The 21,208-nt window shown below is 38.9% G+C and overlaps 1 protein-coding gene across 3 annotated transcripts in view; it reads right to left on the reverse strand.

The window, feature by feature from the left end:
• Positions 1-21,208, reverse strand: part of PRKG1 (protein kinase cGMP-dependent 1) — a 1,234,647-nt gene that overhangs the window by 1,144,340 nt on the left and 69,099 nt on the right. The window contains exon 1 of one of the 3 annotated variants that reach the window (XM_021072187.2): positions 8,090-8,840. Coding sequence (XP_020927846.1) covers positions 8,090-8,400 — 311 coding nt within the window. The 5' untranslated portion in view covers positions 8,401-8,840. 3 annotated transcript variants of the gene reach the window in all.

The following is a 21,208-nucleotide window of genomic DNA, read 5'->3' on the forward strand; positions in this document are numbered from 1 at the left end:
CAATTCTCTGGGCAGCCTTATAGCTACTCTGCTTTAACACGCTAGCTGTCAGCTAGATACAATTTCATATTTTAGAAGGAGGGAGAAAGAAACAAGAAAGCTTCTTGCTGACTCCCATTCTAAAGCGATGATTTTTACCAAAAAGTGTTTGCAATTATATTAGCTATTTTCATCACTTATATAAAGGGCTCCATTGGCAAATCCTCACCTGAAAAGATAAAGATTAAATTACCAATGTAACAAGGCTCCCATCAGAGACAACTGGAATCATCTTGAGGAGTTTTTAACAATATAAGGGGAAAGAGGGCAAGGAAGAGACCAAAACGCTGGCAATAGGGGCAGCAATGAGGTTGTGACCACAAGGCGTGGGAATCCCCAGCGTCCTGGTCCTAGGAGCCTTCCCACAGAACCCACTGAGGTTCTCTTAGTGCAGGTGTCATGTCACACCTCTCATCTGCCCACAGTGCCCAGACCTATTTGCTCAAACCAAACCATCTGGAAAGGGGGCTGAGAGCTTGATGTGCTCGCTCTGCTTTCTCTGAAGCCTCCTTGGAAAGTACTCCTCAGCCTGAGCTCACACTGTTTGCCTTAAAAGGATAAAATATCTGTAGGAGAGAAAAAAAAACTGGAGCTGGCTCCAGAGACATCACATACCAGGAGGAGAGACGCTCCAGGACCTGGACTACTCTTCCAAGGGGGCTCACCATTGTTTCACCTTCCTATACCTAACATTGCATAGAAGCATCTGGGACACAAGGAAGCAGTCCGACTGGCTAACAAGGCAGCTCCCCTCAGTGAGACTGAAAAACAAATTTGGGTTGATGGCTGATCCTGAGGTGTCATCTGAACTGTGGCCAGGGCTCATGGCTGGAAAAGAGGAAGGACACTTACCCACTGAAGGGAGCTGCTGCCACTTTTTTGCCCCACGTCCTTGCATGTAAAACTCTGGAGATCATAGTGAAACTGACAAGTGCAGCTGCTATGGAGACTGGGGAACTGGAGCTGCCTGGCTCTACCGCGGCCAGGGGACTGGACTTGGGAAAATGGAACCAAGGAAAGAGATTTCCCAAAGCTTGGGATTCAAGGAAACTGTAACAGCTGATATGGAATGGGCAGCCCAAGAGGTTCTCAATCCTGGCTGCATATCAGAATTACCCTGGGAGCTAAAATAATATTCCTACCCCCCCCCCCGCAGTCCACCACAGAGCAATTAAAATCAGAATCTATAGAGATGGCAGAATCCCGAGGTGATTCTAACACGCAGCCAGGGTTGAGAACCAATGGGCTAGTAAGTAAGCGTTACTTATCTAGGGCAATAAATTAGACATTAATGAAATAATATACACCTATGATTTGGCAGAAAAAAAGAACAAATGAGCAAAAAAACTACTGCTTTTGCCAGTCCCTAGTGCTTAAAGGTTCTAGCCCACAGAAACATTCGACTCATTAAGTGGAAACTTTATCCTGGTGCTTTGCCCAATATAACACACATAAATTTATACACACATATACACACTGCTGCCTTCTTATCTGAATGTTTCCTAAATTGTTCTGTTCATTGGGATTATCTGAGGAACTAAAAAAAAAAAATACCGATGGTTGCCTTCCACCCCCAGACATCCTGATTTTAACTGGTTTGGGGGTAAAACCTAGGCACTGTTTTTTTTTTTTTTTAAAAAAAGCTCCCCAGATGATTTTAGTGTGCAGCAAAGTGTTGGAACCATGGTCATATCTTATTTTAACCACTTTTCCCAAAGTCCTTCTGTTTTTTATTTAATTATTGGTGAACAGATACTCCCCTGAGAATAGCCAGTAGGTTATTTATGAGGATTTCATGCAATTGCCTAATTCTCACCTCTTTGGCAAGTAGAAGAACCTAGTGGCTAGGGAGAATGGCTCTCAAGTTCAAATTCAGATTCGGCCTTTTATAAAGTGTGAATTTGAGCAAGTTACTTGGCTTCTCTGAGTTTCAGTGTCCCATCCCTTATGGCTGTGAAATGGGGACAATCTGGAATCTTCTTCACTTTTATCTTGTTTGATAAAAAAGATAATCTATGTAAACAGCAGGGAGCCATACCTGGCACAAAGTAAGTGCTCAATAAATGTGAGCCACTGTGACCATGATGGACTGTGCCATTCTGATTTTTTTTTTTTTTAAGAAACAGTGATGCAACTGACTTGTCTTCCTCATTCCTTTCTTTTGCACTGTGGACTGCACAAAGACCACCAGTCCCTCCATGGTATCAAACTAAAGGGATGTTTCAAAGGGATAATACACAGCATTCAAAACAAGCACTGGTCTAAAGGGAAACATCTTAATGGTTTTGTGCCAAAATCCCAGTATAGCTCCCACTCCCAGAGGAGGCAAGTCTTTGGTATACTCCAATTTAGTTGTCTTTATCCACAGAGTACTATCTTACTTACAAATTCTGTCCCACTCTCATTGCCTCTTCACTTGTCCACAAAGCCCATAGGTCCTTTCCAACTTCTTTGCAAATATGGTGCCGCTTTCAGAATAGTCATGCGTTTTGCCCTTTCCTTTTCCCCTGACACACTTCTCTTCTCCCACTCTCTCCTGCTTTTTTCCTATTAATACCTATGATTAAGAAATCCATTCAGAAACAAGACACTTCAGAGAGTATACTATTAGTCCCACCTTTTGTTCAACATCTGTTTTGTGTAGCTACAGATTCCATGCTCTTGTTTATATTTACATGACAGTTTTGGAGGGAGAACATCCCTCTGCTCTTACAAGCAAAATAGGCTCAGAGAGTTCAACCAGGCTGCACATATGTAACTTCCCATAAAATACATCTGAAGGAGATGCCTGCTCAGGAATACAGTCATCGGGAGATGATGGTGAGAGGAAAAGGGAACTGGTGTCAGAGGCCGGGTGTGAGGAAGAGGAAAAGGGCTGTCAGGTTTGAGGTGGCAAGCAGCGCCAGCTCCACAATTCAGATTAGGATTCCGAATGCCACAGATGTGATTGCATAATAAGCTGTTGCGCATCCTGGTAAATGCTGCTTTCAGCATGTGCTTATTTATCATATTGTCTTGTGTTCTCGGAGCGGGGAACATTCAAGTCGGAGGGTCTGAGTGCCAGCATCAGGCCCCGTTCTCTGGGATGGGCAGCAGCACCTATGGTAGAGATGGGAGAAGGAGCAGCAGCCTGGTGTTCAAATCTGGTTGCTAGGATACTATGGAGACCCTCCATTGCTAGGCAGACAGAAAAAAAAAAAAAATGTGTCCATATGCCTTATAACCTGCAAACAGCAACAATAGAAACACCGTCTGTATTCTTTGACCTTTTCCCAACAGGAATCTAAACCCAACTCTTTAGTGAAATAACAAGTAGTAGGAGCTTGGAAATGGGGCCCAGTAGAGCAAGGGAGTTGGTGATTTATATTCTCAGGCAGTCTTTAGAGCTACTCTATTGAAGGGCTTGTCAGTATTTCCATCATAAGCCTCATTTTAGGGGCACACAACTTGACTGTCCTTCAAAACACACTAATAGGGTTTCAGCAACCCGGTCATATTTTTATAAAGGCTGCCACAACTTCAATTTTACTGCACAGACTATAATGTCAAATTAATGATCAAACTTAAATTGGATAGTCTATTAGAGTAATATTAAGTTGAAACTGAACTCCTCCACAAGAACAAGAAAGATGAATTTCAAAAATCAACCTCCAGTTCAATTCTCTTCTAAGTCCCATTTGCCTGGGGTATGTAAGGACTCTGCCATGCTAGTCTGTGGCCTAAAATTAGATCCTTTCCATTGGGGCCATTTAGAAGTGAGTGGAAGGAGGAACTTGCTGTCTTTAAGAGTGGAACTCAGTTTCTCTAAGAGTTTCAATCATCTGATGCTTGGTTCAATTAAATACACTTACCTAGTTGGGATTGTTATGGTTATTATTAGGACTGTGCTGGTTAGAGGACTGCACTGACATTCTAAGATTCAAAGCTTGAACAGTGGGTAGCAATTAGTCCTCAGTGTAAAGCATGCACACATACACAATTCTCGATTATTCCAAAAACAAGCAGAAGTGCCCTCACTTACTCATCCTGATTCTCTCAGGCTTCAAAGGGCTTTTCCTCAATTCCCACCACAGTACTCTTGGATAGCCACTAAATGCTGTCATTTCCCAGGTGTACCCTCTGCCTTCTTTTGTTATCTTGTCCCTTTGCTGATGGCCTGGCCCACCCTAACCTCGCCACTCTCAGCCCATCACCACTCACCTTAGTTGTGGCCATCAGCCAAATACTTAAATACCTCCACTTCCACAAAAGTTTCTGATACCATAAAATGAAAAGGGTTCAATTATATTTTGCCAACTGTCTTAGGTAGCTCCTCTGTGACTTACTTTATTCTACTTTCTAGAATATTTCCTTGTGCAGTCTTGTTAACCCCTGGTTAACTCCTTGAGGATAAGACCTAGTCATCCCTCATCTCTGATGCCTGACACTAACTTGCACATGGAATGGCCCATAAATGTACTAAACTGAGAAATGGGGCATATTTGAAATTTAATTGCTACCTCTGAAGAAGTTCATGTTTTAATAATATGCCATCTATGATTACATTAAAATCTAGAATTCTCCCAACTTCCTACAGAATTTAACAGACAGCCTTTAGGAAGATTTTATTTCTCTTGGAATGTACTGATATCAAGGTTTAAAAGATCAGATAAGACCTTGTTAAAAGGAATGCCTCCCTAAAAATAAGAAAATATATTTCTCTTTATCCTCAGCTCTTCCAAAGTATTTCACAATCAAAAAATGTAACATTACAAAACAAAATACGTCATCATTCTTTGAAATTCAGTTACCTCTGGGGTGAAAAGCAACAGCTTAACAAAAATACAGAAACACTAACAACTTTTGATAGAAACTTGAGTCTTTCTAGCTCAACTGAAATGACACAGAGCCCTATGACAGCAAAATGGAAAGGATATGAGACTATTTACAGTAGGTGAAGGATTTAGATCAAAATACCAGAGACTGAATGTTCTAACTTACTATAGAGTTAATTTTCAGGAATAAAATAGCATGAAATAAAATTACTTTAAAAGGCCATAAGAACCATTTCTATCTACATAATCAACAGGCTATCTGATCTCATAAAATGAGTATTTTTAGATAGTTTTCATTTTTGAGACTATATTTGCTTAATTGAATTAAAAACATAAAGTCTTAAAGTTTTATTTAAAAGTAGTTATTTGGTAACAGTAGAACATAGATTCCAATTTGCTACATGGGTTCTTTGCTCTTTGCATTGATTACAGAAAAAGGGCTTAAGAGCTATTTCTATACAGGTGTGAAAGACAAACAGAAACGCTCCTTCGGCCTCACAGGGGCACCAGAGGTGCCCTGGCTCTGTGCTGGAATCTGACAGAGCCTTCCCTCCCTCCATTCCCAGCTCACAGGGAAAATCCCAAACCAAACACATTAAGATAATCTAAGTCCATAAGTTAATTTATATTTTACACTGTTTTTCAAATGATCAAAAATCACTAATAAAAAAGAAGTTTCTAAAAATTTTAATCCCCAGAAGGCAACCTCAATAAGCAAAAGGTAAACAAGCATAGACAATTGAGTAGAACATTCTCTGAGCAGTTACTGTATCTAACAGAGAGAGAATAGAACACAAACAGAAACCTGCATTTACCCTCAGTTTTGGGTTATTTAAATGGTTTCATTTTAACTCCAACTCACAATAATCAGTAAGCTTAAGAAAGACGAGCAAATTTAAGTTGTACTTGAAATAAAACTTAAGGATATAAACACTTGTTGCCAGTAAGTCGGTACGAATCAAATGATTTATAGTGAAATAAAATGAAGTTCAAACAAGTCTTCACTTTGACAAGTTAGTTTTCCTAATCCTTGGTGGAACTATCCTGCGCAATCATTCAAATGACCTAAGTATAATCATTTTGCATACAATAAACTTCTCTTTCTCTTACAAAAAGGTACACTTTACCACTTAAGCCAATTTTATTCTAGTTTTCTTTATGTAAGTGTGAAAAAAGAACAGATGTTTTTCCAAAATTATTTAAGCTTGGAAGACATTCATTCTATCGTTTTCTTCACTATAATCCCTTAGAATCACCAAAACCATGGTGATACCTTTATAGCTGACTTCTTTAAAGCACAAGTTATTAAACAAACATCAAAATGCACAGTATGGTTCAACAGATCAACTGTTTATTATATCATAATGTTGTGAATTATTTGCCACACTAATTTCATGTTCTACCATGGATTCTTAAAAAAAGCTAGTTGTTCCCATGTATCGAGCACCAAGAGATTTCTAAAACTTACCACATTAAACAGCTCAGTCCCTACTGCCTGCATTCCTTCAGATCTTGTCTGATAGAATGTTTAACTGGAGTTATCAGCTGGCTTGATCACACTTCATTATAAAACCTATTAAAATGGTCTTTTTATAAAAGCAGAGTTTGTGCTGTGTTACTCCAAAGTCCTGCAGATACTAAAATGAGATCCCATGGATTGCTTAAAGATGCAGAGAGCTGTCTTTGAGTTATTTTTTTCATTATGCAAAACTTGGCCCTGGAGAGATGACCATGTACCTCGTTAGCTAAAACAGGGAAGCGTGTCAGGACTGCAAATTAACTTACCAGAGAAAGTTGAAGTGCGTACAGATCATTCGGGTTTCTAAGGCAGATTTAAATCTATTGAACTATTACGGTAACTTGGTGAGGGTAGCATCTCAGACATTTTATCCTTATTGTCTCTGCTCGACACTCACAGAATATAAATGCCTCCTTCAGCTAAATCTGCATGAGGAAGAGGAAATGATCTAGGACAACTAACAAAGATAGGTAGAACTCTTAAGTTTTCAAAAGTATCTTTAATACGGACTCACAACCACCCCCCCATTCAATAAATACAAATGGAGACAATCAAATACTCAACCTTACATGAAATCCTTGCATTTAGGAAGTAAAGGGCTCCAAGGGACCATGTATTATTACGTAACACGTGTCATCCAGCCAACAAGATGTAGTTAGGAAGACAGTAGCAAAATCCTTCAATTTTATCAATTCTGTCATCACCTATTAACTTAAAATACCGCTCATCTGGGTGCTCATGCCATATTAACTTCATGTTCCTGCCACTTTACTCTTCACAAGAACTCTGGTGTATAAAAAGTTTCATTCAATTTTCCCACCTAAGTTGCGAAGCCCACTGACATCAGAACCACACAGTTTTCTAAAATGCTAGAACAATAACAGAGTGCTTGTATCAGAAGCCAGAAGTAAGGCAAACAATATATCCATGTTGTCAATAAAGGTAAGCCTATGTCTCTATATTTGACCCGGGAAACCTGCAACCTTCTTGGGAGAAAGAGGCATCTCATCAATAAGGTTATGTAAATTCCTTAAGGAAAATAAGCAATATTCTTCCTCAGATGCTATGAAAAAAAATTACTTTTTTTAAATCAACAGACTAGGCTTCCATTTGTGGATTGTAAATGTCATCCAATTCAGGGGGTACTTCATTTTATATGTGTATTTGCTTATTTTTGACACTTTAATGATACCAGAACATCAGGTTTGAAAGGTACCAGCGAGAATCGCCAGCATGTAGAGAAATCCGGGAGAGCCAGGAAAGCATAGAAAGTAGGGGTGATAGCAGAACGCATTTCATTTCAAGTCTGATGAGCCTGCATTTAAGATTTTCCGGTTGGGAAGGTTTGCCAGGGCATTTGGGAGACCGGGCTTTCTATTTCTCTTTTCACACTCACACACACACACACAGCTGAACACACACCTGGGGGCGCATTCAAACTCTACGTGCAGTTGATGGCATATATGAATGTATATGCACATTATTTTTAAAAAGATATCTTGACTTCTGACAAAGACACGAAGGCAGCGAAGGTGCAGTGAGTCTGGCTCTGAGAAACGTGCACAGCCCTGCAAAAAGTGCCCGTTAAAATGAAACATTTCTGAGGATGAGGACAGACATGGCAAGCGTGAGGGGCGGGGGCCGACAGACAACACAGAGATCCGCTGCTCCCCACCGACAGCGTGCCACATGGACCCGGAGCGTAACCCCAGCTTACTGTGGACTCTTGGGGTAGAAGGGCAGGGTCACATGGCTGAGATCCTGGATGTCGAAAGCGGTGGGCTCGGCGGAGATCGCCTGCCGCTTGGTGCGCGGCTCGCCTTGCAAGGTGCTCGCGCTCTGCTTCTGCGCCTGCTGGGTGGCCGGCCGGATCACCGAGCGGTACTTGTCCAGCTCGTTCTGCAGCTTCTGGATCAGTTCGTCCTTCTGATCCAACTCCAGCTCCAGCTCGTCGATGAGAGCATCCCGCTGCCTCAGCTCCTCGATCTTCTCCTGGAGCGCGTACTGTAAATCCCGTAGGGTGCCCATGCTCCTCCGGGCTGCCGGGGGCTCCTTCCTGCTGCTGCTCCGCGTCTTGGGGCTTCCTCCCCTCTCCGATCAACTTTCCCCAAAGTCGCTGCTGCCTCCCGAGTGCAAAAGCTTCCTACTTGAGACCAAAGCCAGCCCTGGCTTCTGAGCATGCCCAGTCTGCCGGCTCCAGCCACCGAGAGTTTCAGGGCAGATTCCACTTCTCTGGGCTGACGGCGAGGCTGAGTGCGAGGATGAGCCAAACAGCAGGTCGAACCGGGATTAAACCTGAACCGCCGTGGGCGCCGCGGCGCGGGGGAGAAGAGCCGGGAGCGCGGTGGCAGGAAAGCGGGAGAAGGGACTCGGATGGGGGATCCGAGGCCGCGCCGGGTCTGCCCGGTTCGCTCGCGCTGAGCGCGGGAGGAAGCCGGCGGAGCGTGTGGGGAGCCTGATAAACCTCTGGGCGCGCCGGGGGATGTGCGGGCGGAGCGAGGCGGGAGCACTACCTCGGGGGCGGGGAGGCGGGCCGGAGAGGACCGGGAGGACCCCGAGCACACTGGGGAGGCGTCAGCCGACTCCCAGGACACCAGGCTGGAGGACGTGGGGCTACAATCCCGGCGACGTGCGAGGGCAGAGCGGACTGCGCATCCTACGAGCTCTGAGTTCGCGAGGCGTTTGGACCGCCAGCCTCACCAGGAGAGGCTCTCCAGCCGTGGGGCTGAGCTCTCGCGTCTTCCACGCCACCTTTCTCACGCGGAGCGCCTCACACAGGTGGCTAACGCTTGAAAACAAACTTGCTGTCGAGATGGGAACGAGCCCATGCAGGGGAGGGATTTCCACTTACATCCAGGTGCCTTTGGGGAAGTGGCGGGGAGCTTTTGATTTTTCCCCCATAGGCATCGTCGGCTCCGGCCAATGACTCCCCTTTCCACCCCTTCCAAACTCGGGTTAATGATTCTTTAGGGCAAAGGCCAAAAAGCGATTGGGCCCTATTAGGCTGATCAGCTTTTCCCACTGTCTCTCCCACTTCAGCTAGTATCTATCATTGGTGTTCCTTCCCTTGGCTTAATTGAGAGTTGCGGGGGAGGCGGTGGGAGGGCTGGTCAGAATCTTTGCAGAGTTCCCAAAAGTTCTTCCTGAAATTGAACCATACCTTTAAAATTACTTTCTTGACAACCAAGCTGTTAAAAATGTATCTTTCCACTTGAATGGCAAGACAAACTTCGAAGAGTGGAAATCTTAAAGAAATGGGGGATCCTAGGGGGCTATAGTAAATTGCTGTACCGCCCACCTCCATCTCTGCCCACTCAGTATTTCCTAAAATGATGACAATTAGGTAGCATTCTTCTGCCCAAGGGTAATTCTGCCATCACTGGAATATATGTTTAGAATCCCCATAATACTTAGTTAAATTGCTCGTATTTATTTGTCTTCACCAAATCATTTAATTTTTTAGCAATTTTATTATCAGTTCTCTAATTGCTATTCTTGAGAACTCAGTGTTATAATCCTCCATGCTCTATTTGGTCATTACTTAACACTAAAACAAAGTAGATAGAAAATAGATTAAAATTCTGAATTGCAATCCAGCACCATTCACTGGAATCTAAATTTAGCCAAGGACACATACATCAGTTTCAAAACAACAGTAACAAACCACACTTGCTTTTGCTTCTGAATACACAGCTTGTTCTATATAAGCAAGAAGAAGGAGGAGGAGAAAAGAAGTGGAAGGAAGGGAGGGAGGGAAAGAAGTTAGGAAGGAAGGAAGAGAAAACCAGCTAGCCAATGTGACATTAATAAGCTTTTGGATTTAAAATGTACTAGTTCATAATTAGAGGTGTAAATGAAAAAATATATACAACCCTAAACATTCTACAAAGATTATGATTTAATTCTCTCCATACAAATGATATAACACACTTCATTTTTCTGCTTTGCAGCATAGATATTTTCAGAAGTACCTTTATTTCAGAATGTAATATATAAAGTGGATGATGCCCAAAACATTTTTATTTGTAATGAACAAAACATGAATAACTTACAAATACTGATAGCAGTAAACAGTGGTTCTGAATTATTGTTGTTTTAATTAAAACTGAACCAAGCAGAAGTGCTCTGGCTTTGTATAACTGACTATTCTAGAAGAGCTTCTGTGACATTTTCCTTCTTCTAGGCAAAAGGCCAAATTCTTATCTTATTTAATCTATGGGAATTCTTTAATTCCATGGGAAAATGAAACTAAATGACTCTTTCCTATAGACCTATTATGGGGTCCAGGAGTCCAAGACTTTATATCCAAAAATATATCAAGAGCACTGTATAGAGGACATCATTAGATATCCACCAAGCAGGGTTATATTTTAAGGTTCACTGAGGCTTAAATGGGGTTAATGTCTTTGAGCAGTACTAGTAGAGATTTATCTTCATTTGTAGAAACCTCATCTACATGTTAAAAGGATAAAAGAAACTAAAGCATTTCCTCCCAAAATAAAAAATAGCACCTAAAACAAACAAAAAAATGTGTTTGTTGTTTTTTTTTTTAACAAAAGTGAGGTTTCCTTTTTTTTGTCTTTTTGTCTTTTCTAGGACTGTGGCATAGTATGGAGGTTCCCAGGCTAAGGGTCTAATCAGAGCTGAAGCTGCCGCCGGCCTACTCCAGAGCCATAGCAATGCGGGATCCGGCCAAGTCTGTGACCTACAGCACAGCTCATGGCAATGCCAGATCCTTAACCCACTAAGCGAGGCCAGGAATCAAACCAGAAACCTCATGGTTACTAGTCAGGTTTGTTAACCACTGAGCCACAATGGGAACTCCAAAGTGGGGTTTCTTACACTGTTGTGTAAATATTTTTCACTATTTAAGCTATGATATCTACTTGCCATTATAGGATGTTACATTTTCCTTTTAAATAGATTTGTAATGCAAAATGTATTCCATGATGAATCTCATAGTAAGTCAGGAATCTGTTGTAATAAATGCAAAGAAAGTAATGCTGAGAAGATATGACTATTACAATTGACTTACACTTTAAAAGATATTCAAGTTTAAGAATATATTTGGTTGTATTAGCTTATATTATGAAAAAATAAAATTTCCCTTAATACTTTATAATTGTATATGTAAAAGCCAGAAAATAGGCTTTTCTCTTCCTTTGTTAGAGTCAAATATTTTAAGTAAATTATTCAGTGATCTTAACTGTTTACACCTTGAGGGACCTTGGTTTTCCATCTCAACCCTTTGATTCCAATATTTTATTAAATATCTTCTGCATTGTAATTGGTGAATGATGGAAATAAGTAACAGACAGATTTTACTACCCATCTCTTGAAAATTTAATTAGCTAAGTTATAATATCAAAGATCAGGCACAAGTCTACTTTCTGGTATTAGGAAGTGGCTACCACCAATTTGGAATGGAGTGGATATACTGAGTTCTCCCACTGCCTATCTGGGATGAGATCTTGATGTTAGATGTTAAAGCAAAGAACAATGAAATTTTGAAGGAACTTAATTCAAAATCGAGAATTCTATAGTCAGTTCATAACCTACTTTTCAGCTGTCTCTCTTTGTCATAACGCTAACAGAAGCAACGTTTCACCAGTAACCAGACCAATTCTGCTACACATTGATGCCCTTTAATTTTACATGCAACCATTCTGACTGAGAATAAACATTATCATGCCTTCCTTAATGGAATCTCAGAATCACTTAATGAGACATTCAATAATTCAGCTTTACCAGAATACTGGCCACTAAAAAAATAAATTAAAAAAAAAAAAAAAGTCTTTAGAATTTATTATCCTTCACTAAAAACATAATTAGCCTCAAAAGAAGTGTGATAATTTTGTCATACAGCTGCCCACTCCACTGGTGCTACATTTCTGCAAGAGTCCTAAGTTTGAAATTTTCTTCTGCCATTTCATGTACATGTCTTGAATAGAAGGGAAAAAAAAAAAAAAATAGTTGAGCTTTCTAGGTCATGAAAGCTGCCCCTTGCAGAAAATTAAAAGCTGCTAGAAGTAACAAGTGCCCCTAAGAATCTAGATTATAAAGGTTACTATTACTGGTAGACATATTGGCTTGCTCTAAATTGTTCATCTTAAGATCATAAAAAAATAAGTATCTTCCTGGAGCTCTTAATGAATGACAGGCACCGTTCATGATTATTTCCATTTATATTTGAGAAAAGGTAAGCACAGGGATCATTCACCTAATGAATGTCAAAGCCTGAATTCAAATCCAGACCACTTGGTGCTTACCCCTGCCACCCATTGCCTTTTGCAGGACTTGCTAATCCCTTAGTTCTGGACCCAGAGAGATAAGACATTATTGAACATTAACTAGGCTGACTTTGGGATTGGAGATATGGAAAGAGAAGAAACTTGGAAAACCCTACAAAAGCAGGAAAAAGATTTTTAAAAAGTTCCTTTTCCCCAAATTGTCTTCATTTTAGCACCATTTGATCCTGGTTTAGAGTCATCAGCTTGTAACCATTCACCTGTGATTGTCCTGGTTTTAATATTAAAATTGCTTGGTCCTAGTTTTTAAACCATAGTGCTAGGTACCCCTTGGTCTTGAGCAAACCAGGATGGTTAGTCACTATATATAATTCAGGATCGCTGAGCCTATTTTATAAATATTTTCAAATTTTATGTCCAAAGTTACTGATAGAAAAGTAAAACCAAGGATGATCTGAAATGATAATACCTACTATTTTAAGCACATTACAAATCCACTTACACATTTGTGTGAATGTGTTTTAGGAAAGCTATCATCCCATTTCAGTGCATAATAATACACCATAGGAATTGTCTTTGGACTGTAAGGGGAGATGAGTCAGACAACAGAATTTTAATTACACTTTGGTAAATTAGAAAAAATTCAAGTCTCTCTTTTGGGTTTATTATTCTTACAAAAATCTATAATTTAGACAGTTGGCTTTATATAGATTAAGCATAACAGTTTGTGCATCTCCTATTTGATTAACTCCTATAAAATTATTGTGTTTGGTGGCTAGATTTGGACATCAGGAATGTATACTTAAATGGATATAAGTAAAAATTCTTCTCTCTCTCTCTCTTTTTTTTTTTTTTTTTTTTTTTTTTAAGGGCTACAGGTACAGCATATGGAAGTTCCCAGGCTAGGAGTCGAATTGAAGCTACAGCTGCTGGCCTACACCACAGCCACAGCAACATGGGATCCTTGACCCACTCGGCAAGGCCAGGGAACAAACCCGCATCCTCATGGATACTAGGCAGATTTGTTTCCACTGTGCAACAACAGTAATTCCCATAAGTAAAAATTCTAATGGTTGGGCTGTTTTGAAGTCTCACTAAAGCAAGTGATCAGTTCTGCATGGAGAGGGAAAAAACATAAAACATTAATGATGAAAAACATACTGCAGAGACTTGGAAAGTCATAACGCCTTGTACATACTTGTTAATGTGTGTAGAGTTTAATACAGAATTTGTGTCATACTTAATATTAGTTGAAATGAATTCTTATATTCCACAGTTTAAATGACAGTAAGTTGTTATTGGGCCTTAGCCTAAAATTGTGGGAATCCATGCACTATTTATGAGGAAGAACATTTTCTTGTTCTCTTTATTAAGCTGACCATATTCAAAGACCAGAAGAAATAAAAGATTTTTAAGAAGAAAAGCATTAGGTTGTCTGTGTTTTTTCATAAATGGAAAAATTTTAAATGCATAAAATGGAATTCAAAATGCTTTATTCACAAAATATAATTTTACTGCATTTTAAGCCCAGTGAATATATACATGAGTAGGCAACATCATAATATGTCTTGTATCTGATTAATAAATTACAGCTTCTCAGTTCCATTTCAGCGATTTTTTTGATATATTAAATGTACATAATTTCCTAACCCAATGTATCATTATTTCCCACAAAGTATTCAAAACTATTTGCAAAAGTAATTTTGCATTTGAAAATGTATCTGACACCATGTGGCTTATAGGAGAATAGTTCTGAGTCAATGATTTTTTTATTGTTGCTTTTAATTTTAAATAGCATTTAACAGCTGATATAACTTGGCCATTTTCCTCCTATCTGTTTTTCGTAATCAAAATTTAAAGTAAACTAAAACCACACTTTGCTCATGTACTCATTAAAATTAGTAAGGTGGGAAAGTACTGAAAATTAAGACAGACAATAAAATAGAAGTTTGAGTGAATTGGGCAAGAGAAAGATGGCGAGACATTTGTTTCTACTGTGAGAATACCACAGATTTGGAGGAAAGGGGAAGTTGCAGGCAAAAAGATATAATACGGAAATATAGACTTCCCTAAAATCAATCTCATGATTTTAACAGGCAAGTAAATATCAGCTACCTTCAAATTAAAGAAACTCTTGGTATTTCATGAGATGGAAATCCAGAAATCCATCTCTAATGATAGCCAAGTGAAGCAGTAGGCTGATAAAACAAATAGAACCATTCTAGGGCCAATATATGGTACCTGATACTTAGGAAAGCATGAGCCTTGGAAGAAGGATATAGCCCCAGGTTGGGGCTCACAAGATGCATGTGCTATTTGCTATGTATTTATGACCAACTGCAAAGTTATCAGTCATTTTGCCCAATGTACATTTTTAGAAGATTCAATAATTTCTCCCTTGTCCAGACTAGATTTTTAAAAATTCATTTTTCAAAGCCACAGACATTTAATCTGGTAGTGAGAATTCTTGAAATATTAGTTGCTCAGATTTAAACTTAACAGACATATGTGCAAACACTTATATAACACATAAGTGGCCCAAAACAGCAACATGTAAAGAATTTATTTAATGCCCCATATAAATAAATATAGAGACTTCTACCCTTTTTTTGGTATTAAGCAGAATAATCAGTGTTTGTCTTGAGTCACTGCAATATGTAAGAATATTTTTACTCAAGAATCATAATTAACTTGAGTTATAAAAGATTCATCTAATTTTCCAGAGAATATAGCAGTCAAAATTCTAAGCATCTCTCTGTCTCCCTTAGAAAAACATTTACAGGAGTTCCCATCGTGGCTCAGTGGTTAATGAATCCGACTAGGAACCAGGAGGTTGCAGGTTTGATCCCTGGCCTTGCTCAGTGGGTTAAGGATCCAGCGTTGCCGCGAGCTGTGGTGCAGGTCGCATACGCGGCTCGGATCCCACACTGCTGTGGCTGTGGTGTAGGCCAGCGGCTACAGCTCCGATTCAACCCCTAGCCTGGGAACCTCCATATGCTGTGGGAGCAGCCCAAGAAATGGCAAAAAGACAAAAAAAGGAAAAAAATTTACATTGACTATCAATTTGAAGCGGAAAAAATAGCAAGGAAATCTTCAAAACATTTGAGGAATTTTAACAGCAATTGCTGCTATTAGGAACACAGAGATTTCCGTGAAGGTTGTTTGTTTTCACTGCAGTGTCCACTGGTCCAGGGACACCGGACATAAGTCCCTCAGCTGTTATAGAACTAACACTCACCTATGGTTAACAGTATTTCTACGTAGTCCATTATGTAATTTAGTTACTTTATGCCACTCTCGTGGGCACTCCCCAAATAGGAAGAACTAAACAACTGAGGACGTTTGCCATGGTTTGACACCCTCCCCTTCCCACACCTACTAAAGGAAGAAAAAAAAAAAGCAAAAGTGTTATTCTTTTTTTTTCTTTCTTTTTCCATCTTTTTAGGGCCACACCTGTGGCATATGGAGGTTCCCAGGCTAGAGGCAGAATGGGAACTGTAGCTGCCAGCCTACACCATAGCCACAGCAATGTGGGACTGGAGCCGCACCTGTGACCTACACCACAGCTCAGTGGGATCCTTAACCCACTGAGGGAAGCCAGGGATCGAACCCATGTCCTCGTGGATACTAGTTGGGTTTGTTAACTGCTGAGCCACGACGGGAATTCCTATTCTTTACTAATAATGGATATCCCAGAATTTTAACCTGGAATGTACCAGATAGATTATGCAACTCAACATTCTAATTTCAGATTTCAGGAAATTTAATGGCCAGGGAGGTTAAATGACTCGCCCAAGGCAGAGGCAGGTTTGGGACCCAAGTCTCTCAATTCTCAGCATAGTGTTCTTTAATGTATATGATTCATTCACTTGGCATTTTATCTATACTGTACATGGACACCTGACTCAGTTCACATGAAAATCCTACGTCTTAGCTCATAATAATTAATAGCTGTTAAAGTCAATTCAGACCACTTTAATCTGTTGTACAGAATAAAATATATGAACATGTTTTTGAAATGTCTAATTAGTTTTAGTATGCCTCTCAGTATACTTGAACCATATGGAAATTTTGTTGCTACTTCAGGGATCTACATTACACGAAGGAGTGTGTGTGTGTTCACACATGCCTTGCAGGTGTGAAATCTAAACCACACCACAATGTCCAAATCAACCCTCACTTATGTCAAAGTAAAGGTGAGCGGATGTATCACCCCAAATCTTTTACATGCAGCTTATCTGAAAAAGACCTACATGAGGAAATAGAGTAAACCATCTTGCTCACTTTTTCTCTCTCCAGGCACAGCAGTTCAAGTGTTCTCACCTAATACGGTCTTAAAAACCCTTAAAATATGAAAGACATCATTACCAAGAAAGAGAAAACTTGTCTCCAATTCATAAAAATTAAAAGGTAACACCTAAACTATGAACTCTCCAAATTCAAATGGTAACACTTGTTTCCCTCAAGTCATGTAATTGATCTGAGACCATTTGATACTTTTAAGGTAAAGAAGTTTAGAATATGCCAAAATGTGATTTTATTTTATATTATCTGCTGGCATACCCTACAAAACTTTTGCCAAAAAAATACAGTAAATATATACTTCAAAATGCATTGAAATGCATAGCATTTAAAATTTGTATTTCATTACTATTTTCTTAAAAATAATAATTTGTAATTATTTTTAACATTCTAAATTATATTTTCTTAATCACTCATCTGTCTACAAAGAAAATTACTGACACATTACATAATTTTCATATTATGGATCAGGGAATAGCCAATTGTGAGAAATTGGAATAATTGATGAAGAAAATACAAACAACCAAGAAAAAGTATATGATAACAACTGGTGCAATAGCTGAACTCAGTCGTCAATAGACAACTTTGCTAGCAATTCCAATAACTCTAATTGAGAGTTCTTACTTATCAGAGCATATACTATAACCCAGTGTTTCCTCAAAGTGTGAACTAGAGAACACTAGTTCCTTAAAATGGTAAGTATAACAAAAGGGTTCCATGGCCAAAAAAGTTTAGGAGACACTGAAAAAGGTTCAGTTTAATAAATTTCTTTGTGCATTATTCCTCAGAGCTTTTAATTTTCTGGTATGTATTATTAATCTCCAAAATAAATACATAGTAAATACATACAGTTGACTTAAATAGACTTTCTCTGTTCTAACACTTTAAGTGTTGAAGCTGAGTGTACATGGTATTTAATGTCTAAAGATACATTAGACAATTTATTAACAATTACAAGCACCTTCCCCATTTGTGGAATTCCTCATACAAATTTACATACCCAGCAGTATTAGGGACAAGAATATGAAGTTCTGGTCCCACCAACAGTACTGCCAGCCACCATTATCGCTCCTTTAAAACCACAATTTACCCAGTCTGTGACCACAGCCAATGACATGACAGGAAAACCATGAACAAAGGACAAATGGGGTGCTTACAGGAAGAACTAACATTGCCATCTGACCCACAATCACACTTCCTCCCTTTTTTCAGGGCCGCACCCGTGACATATCAGTTTAAGGGTCGAATGAGAGCTACAGCTGCTGGCCTATGCCACAGCCACAGCAACACAGGATCCGAGCCGCATCTGCAACCTATACCGCAGCTCACGGCAATGCCGGATCCTTAACCCACTGAGCTAGGCCAGGGAACCAAACCCACAACCTCATGGTTCCTAGTTGGATTTGTTTCCACTGTGCCACGATGGGAACTCCACATTTCCTCTCTTCAAAATTAGGCTGGGTCACAGGATTGTTACTCAGGTTAGATAAGTGTTCAAGGGAAAACTGCAAAAGGACTACAATTAAGAGAGCAATTGATTAATAACTAATTACATAAGCTTTAAACACTAAGCTTTTAGTTCCTATAAATCTCTAGGCACCAAGCAATTTCATTGTAACATTCTCTAACTTTTCTAGCGGTGATTCCCTTTCTGTCTGGAAAATCCTTCTCCTAACCTATTTCACTACCCTTAAATCCCAATCCCATTGCTTCCCAACCCTCACCTTCCATTTTTTGAGTCAATAACTCAGCTAACTCATTCTTCAATTCTTTTCTCAAATATCATTTCTTCCAATAATCCTTCTAAATAATTTCTATATTATTTCCCCTTATGATTGCACTTTCATGGTTTATAATTATATAATATTTGTAAGAATATTTAAGTAACTACCTTATCTGTAAGCTCCAAGAAAGCAAGGAATTACTATATTTTGTGCACCAATACCTAGGACAAGTAGGCCATTCCTACATATGTTAATTGCAGTGAAAGAGCAAAGATAGGACTAAATCAATTAATTCAACAAATATTTATTTAGTATCTACAACACATCGCCATTGGTAAACAGACAGAAAAACTGTCCCTTTCTCCTCTTCCTTCACCAAGAGATCCAACCAACAAGCTGTACTAAATATCCTTGATACAGTGTGAAGATGGACTTCAGAGTTTGCACCCCTCCCTTGGGTGTCATTCAGAAATTCATGCATCATAAGTCTCAGAAACTTCAGTATGATTACCCTTGAGGGGCAGCTGCCCTAAATCCTAGGTCTTAATCAGGAAGTCTCCAAGTCATATTTTCCTGGGTTCTAAATAATACAGATTTTCTACATTCTTCCTGCAGATATTTGTGGTATCTGTTGCCCTTAGATAAGGAAGTTCAAATGTGGATCTAACCACTTAAATAATCACCTTACGTAACACCTCTGAAACTAAAATATTATGACCAAAGTTAGCCTGGAATATGTGTGTATGTGAACACATGTGTGTATAGATGTGTGTGTATGTAATATATGGAGTGTGTGTGTATATAACCAATATCTCTATAGTAAATGGAGTTGAGAGGTTAATATAGGTAATGAATTTCTCTGTAACATAGTAGCCAAAGGTGACATGAAAAATAGGATATGGTGATTTTTCTGAAAACTGATCTTTTAGCTCTATAATTCTGCATGTTATTTCTGTGTGGAATAAATAAAATTGAGCAGAGGCTTAGTTTAAATATGTGTTTTTCTTCTGCAGAAAAAAAAGAAGACATAGACATCACTCTTTGAACAACATATTTGCCTGATTAAGACCCATGATAACTGTGTTTTTACCTGTCACCTTGAAATAGCTCTAGGAAATAATATTTTTTGATACCCAAGCACCTTTTCAAATTATACCTGACAATCTACTTTCTTAATACACTTTTAAATTGCTGCAATCTCAGAGTCTTTCTCACTTTGAGGCTTGTAATATATTGTCTTCAAGGTTCGGTGCTCTTTCATGTAACACTAGTAGCATCTATAGCACCAGCAATTCCGCAATTTTTTCTTTTGTTTCTTCACAAGTTCTAGCTACTCCTTCAAAGAACTCATGGCTTTATTTGGGTTTGGCCTTTTTTTCAATAGTCCTTAATAGTGACATCTGTTAGAAAAGTCATTTGATATTATTTTGAAAGCTGAGCTTCCAATTAAGACACTTGTAAATTATGCCAGTGATTATTAATCAATGCTTGTGTTCTGCCCGATCACCTCATTTGCAATAGCTTTGGAAGTTCAGATTTGAAACAAAGTTTGAAAAGCAAATTTATCTCCAATAATACTTTAAATTCAATAGCTTAGTTCTTAAAGTAGACACATGCACCTCCTTCCTCTCTCTTGTTCTTTCTTTTGCTCTTTCTATATAATATCAGAAGAGGCCCTTCAAACAGTATCATAAGCTTAATACCATAGTCAACTAAGCAAATGCTGAAGTGCTAACCTTTGGATGTTAGTTAATTTCAATGTTAAATTGTTATTCAATTAAACCAAAAGATAGGAGTATACAGTTCATTACAGAAAAAAAGAAGTATTTCTCAATTAAATGTTTCCTATAACTTCAAAAATCATTACGGCGGCTTCCTAATCTCTTCAAATTCATTTCACTGGAATATAGGTTTTGTGATAAAGCAAATTTTTTTCAAACTTAGAAAAATGTAAGCCTAAACCTTTCCTACACACACACACACACACACACACACACACACACAAAGGACATTTCCTACCTATGGGAGAAAGTCAAATGAAGATAAAGATTCAAAGCTTTGCACACATATCCCCCAGAAATCTATGTACATGAACCTTTACATTGCAATAGTATAATGCTGCTTCAGGATGTAAATGAAAATATAACTTTCCAATTTGCAACTGCCTGAAACTTCTGGGTCTTCAATAAAAACTGAGTGTTAGTAGCTAGGTGAATGTAAGGACTTTCTTGACATCGCTTTATCTCTAGTAGTTCTTATTGATATTTTTTCCCTAAGAAACAGCAGTTGCATGTTGCCGTTGTCAATATACATCATTCTTTTGGAAGCAATATTTCCTGAGAGGGAAAAAAATATGATTAATAGTAATTAAGCTTTATAAAAGAAAAATACTTTACTGAGATATGTATGCCTTACATCTCTATTGTAAAAAATATTCTTTATTCAGTTAAATATATTTTTTAGAAAATGGTTTCTATTTAAATGTGTCACTTTTTAAAAGTGTAAGGTTAAGGAAAGCATTACATGATTGTGAAATTTATACTTCTCCTTTATATGGCTCAT

Source organism: Sus scrofa, chromosome 14 (genome assembly GCF_054392235.1).
Source record: "Sus scrofa isolate SSC_HxYL_T2T_F1_AM1 chromosome 14, Sscrofa_HxYL_maternal_Yorkshire_Landrace_v2.0, whole genome shotgun sequence".
NCBI classification, from domain to species: domain Eukaryota; kingdom Metazoa; phylum Chordata; class Mammalia; order Artiodactyla; family Suidae; genus Sus; species Sus scrofa.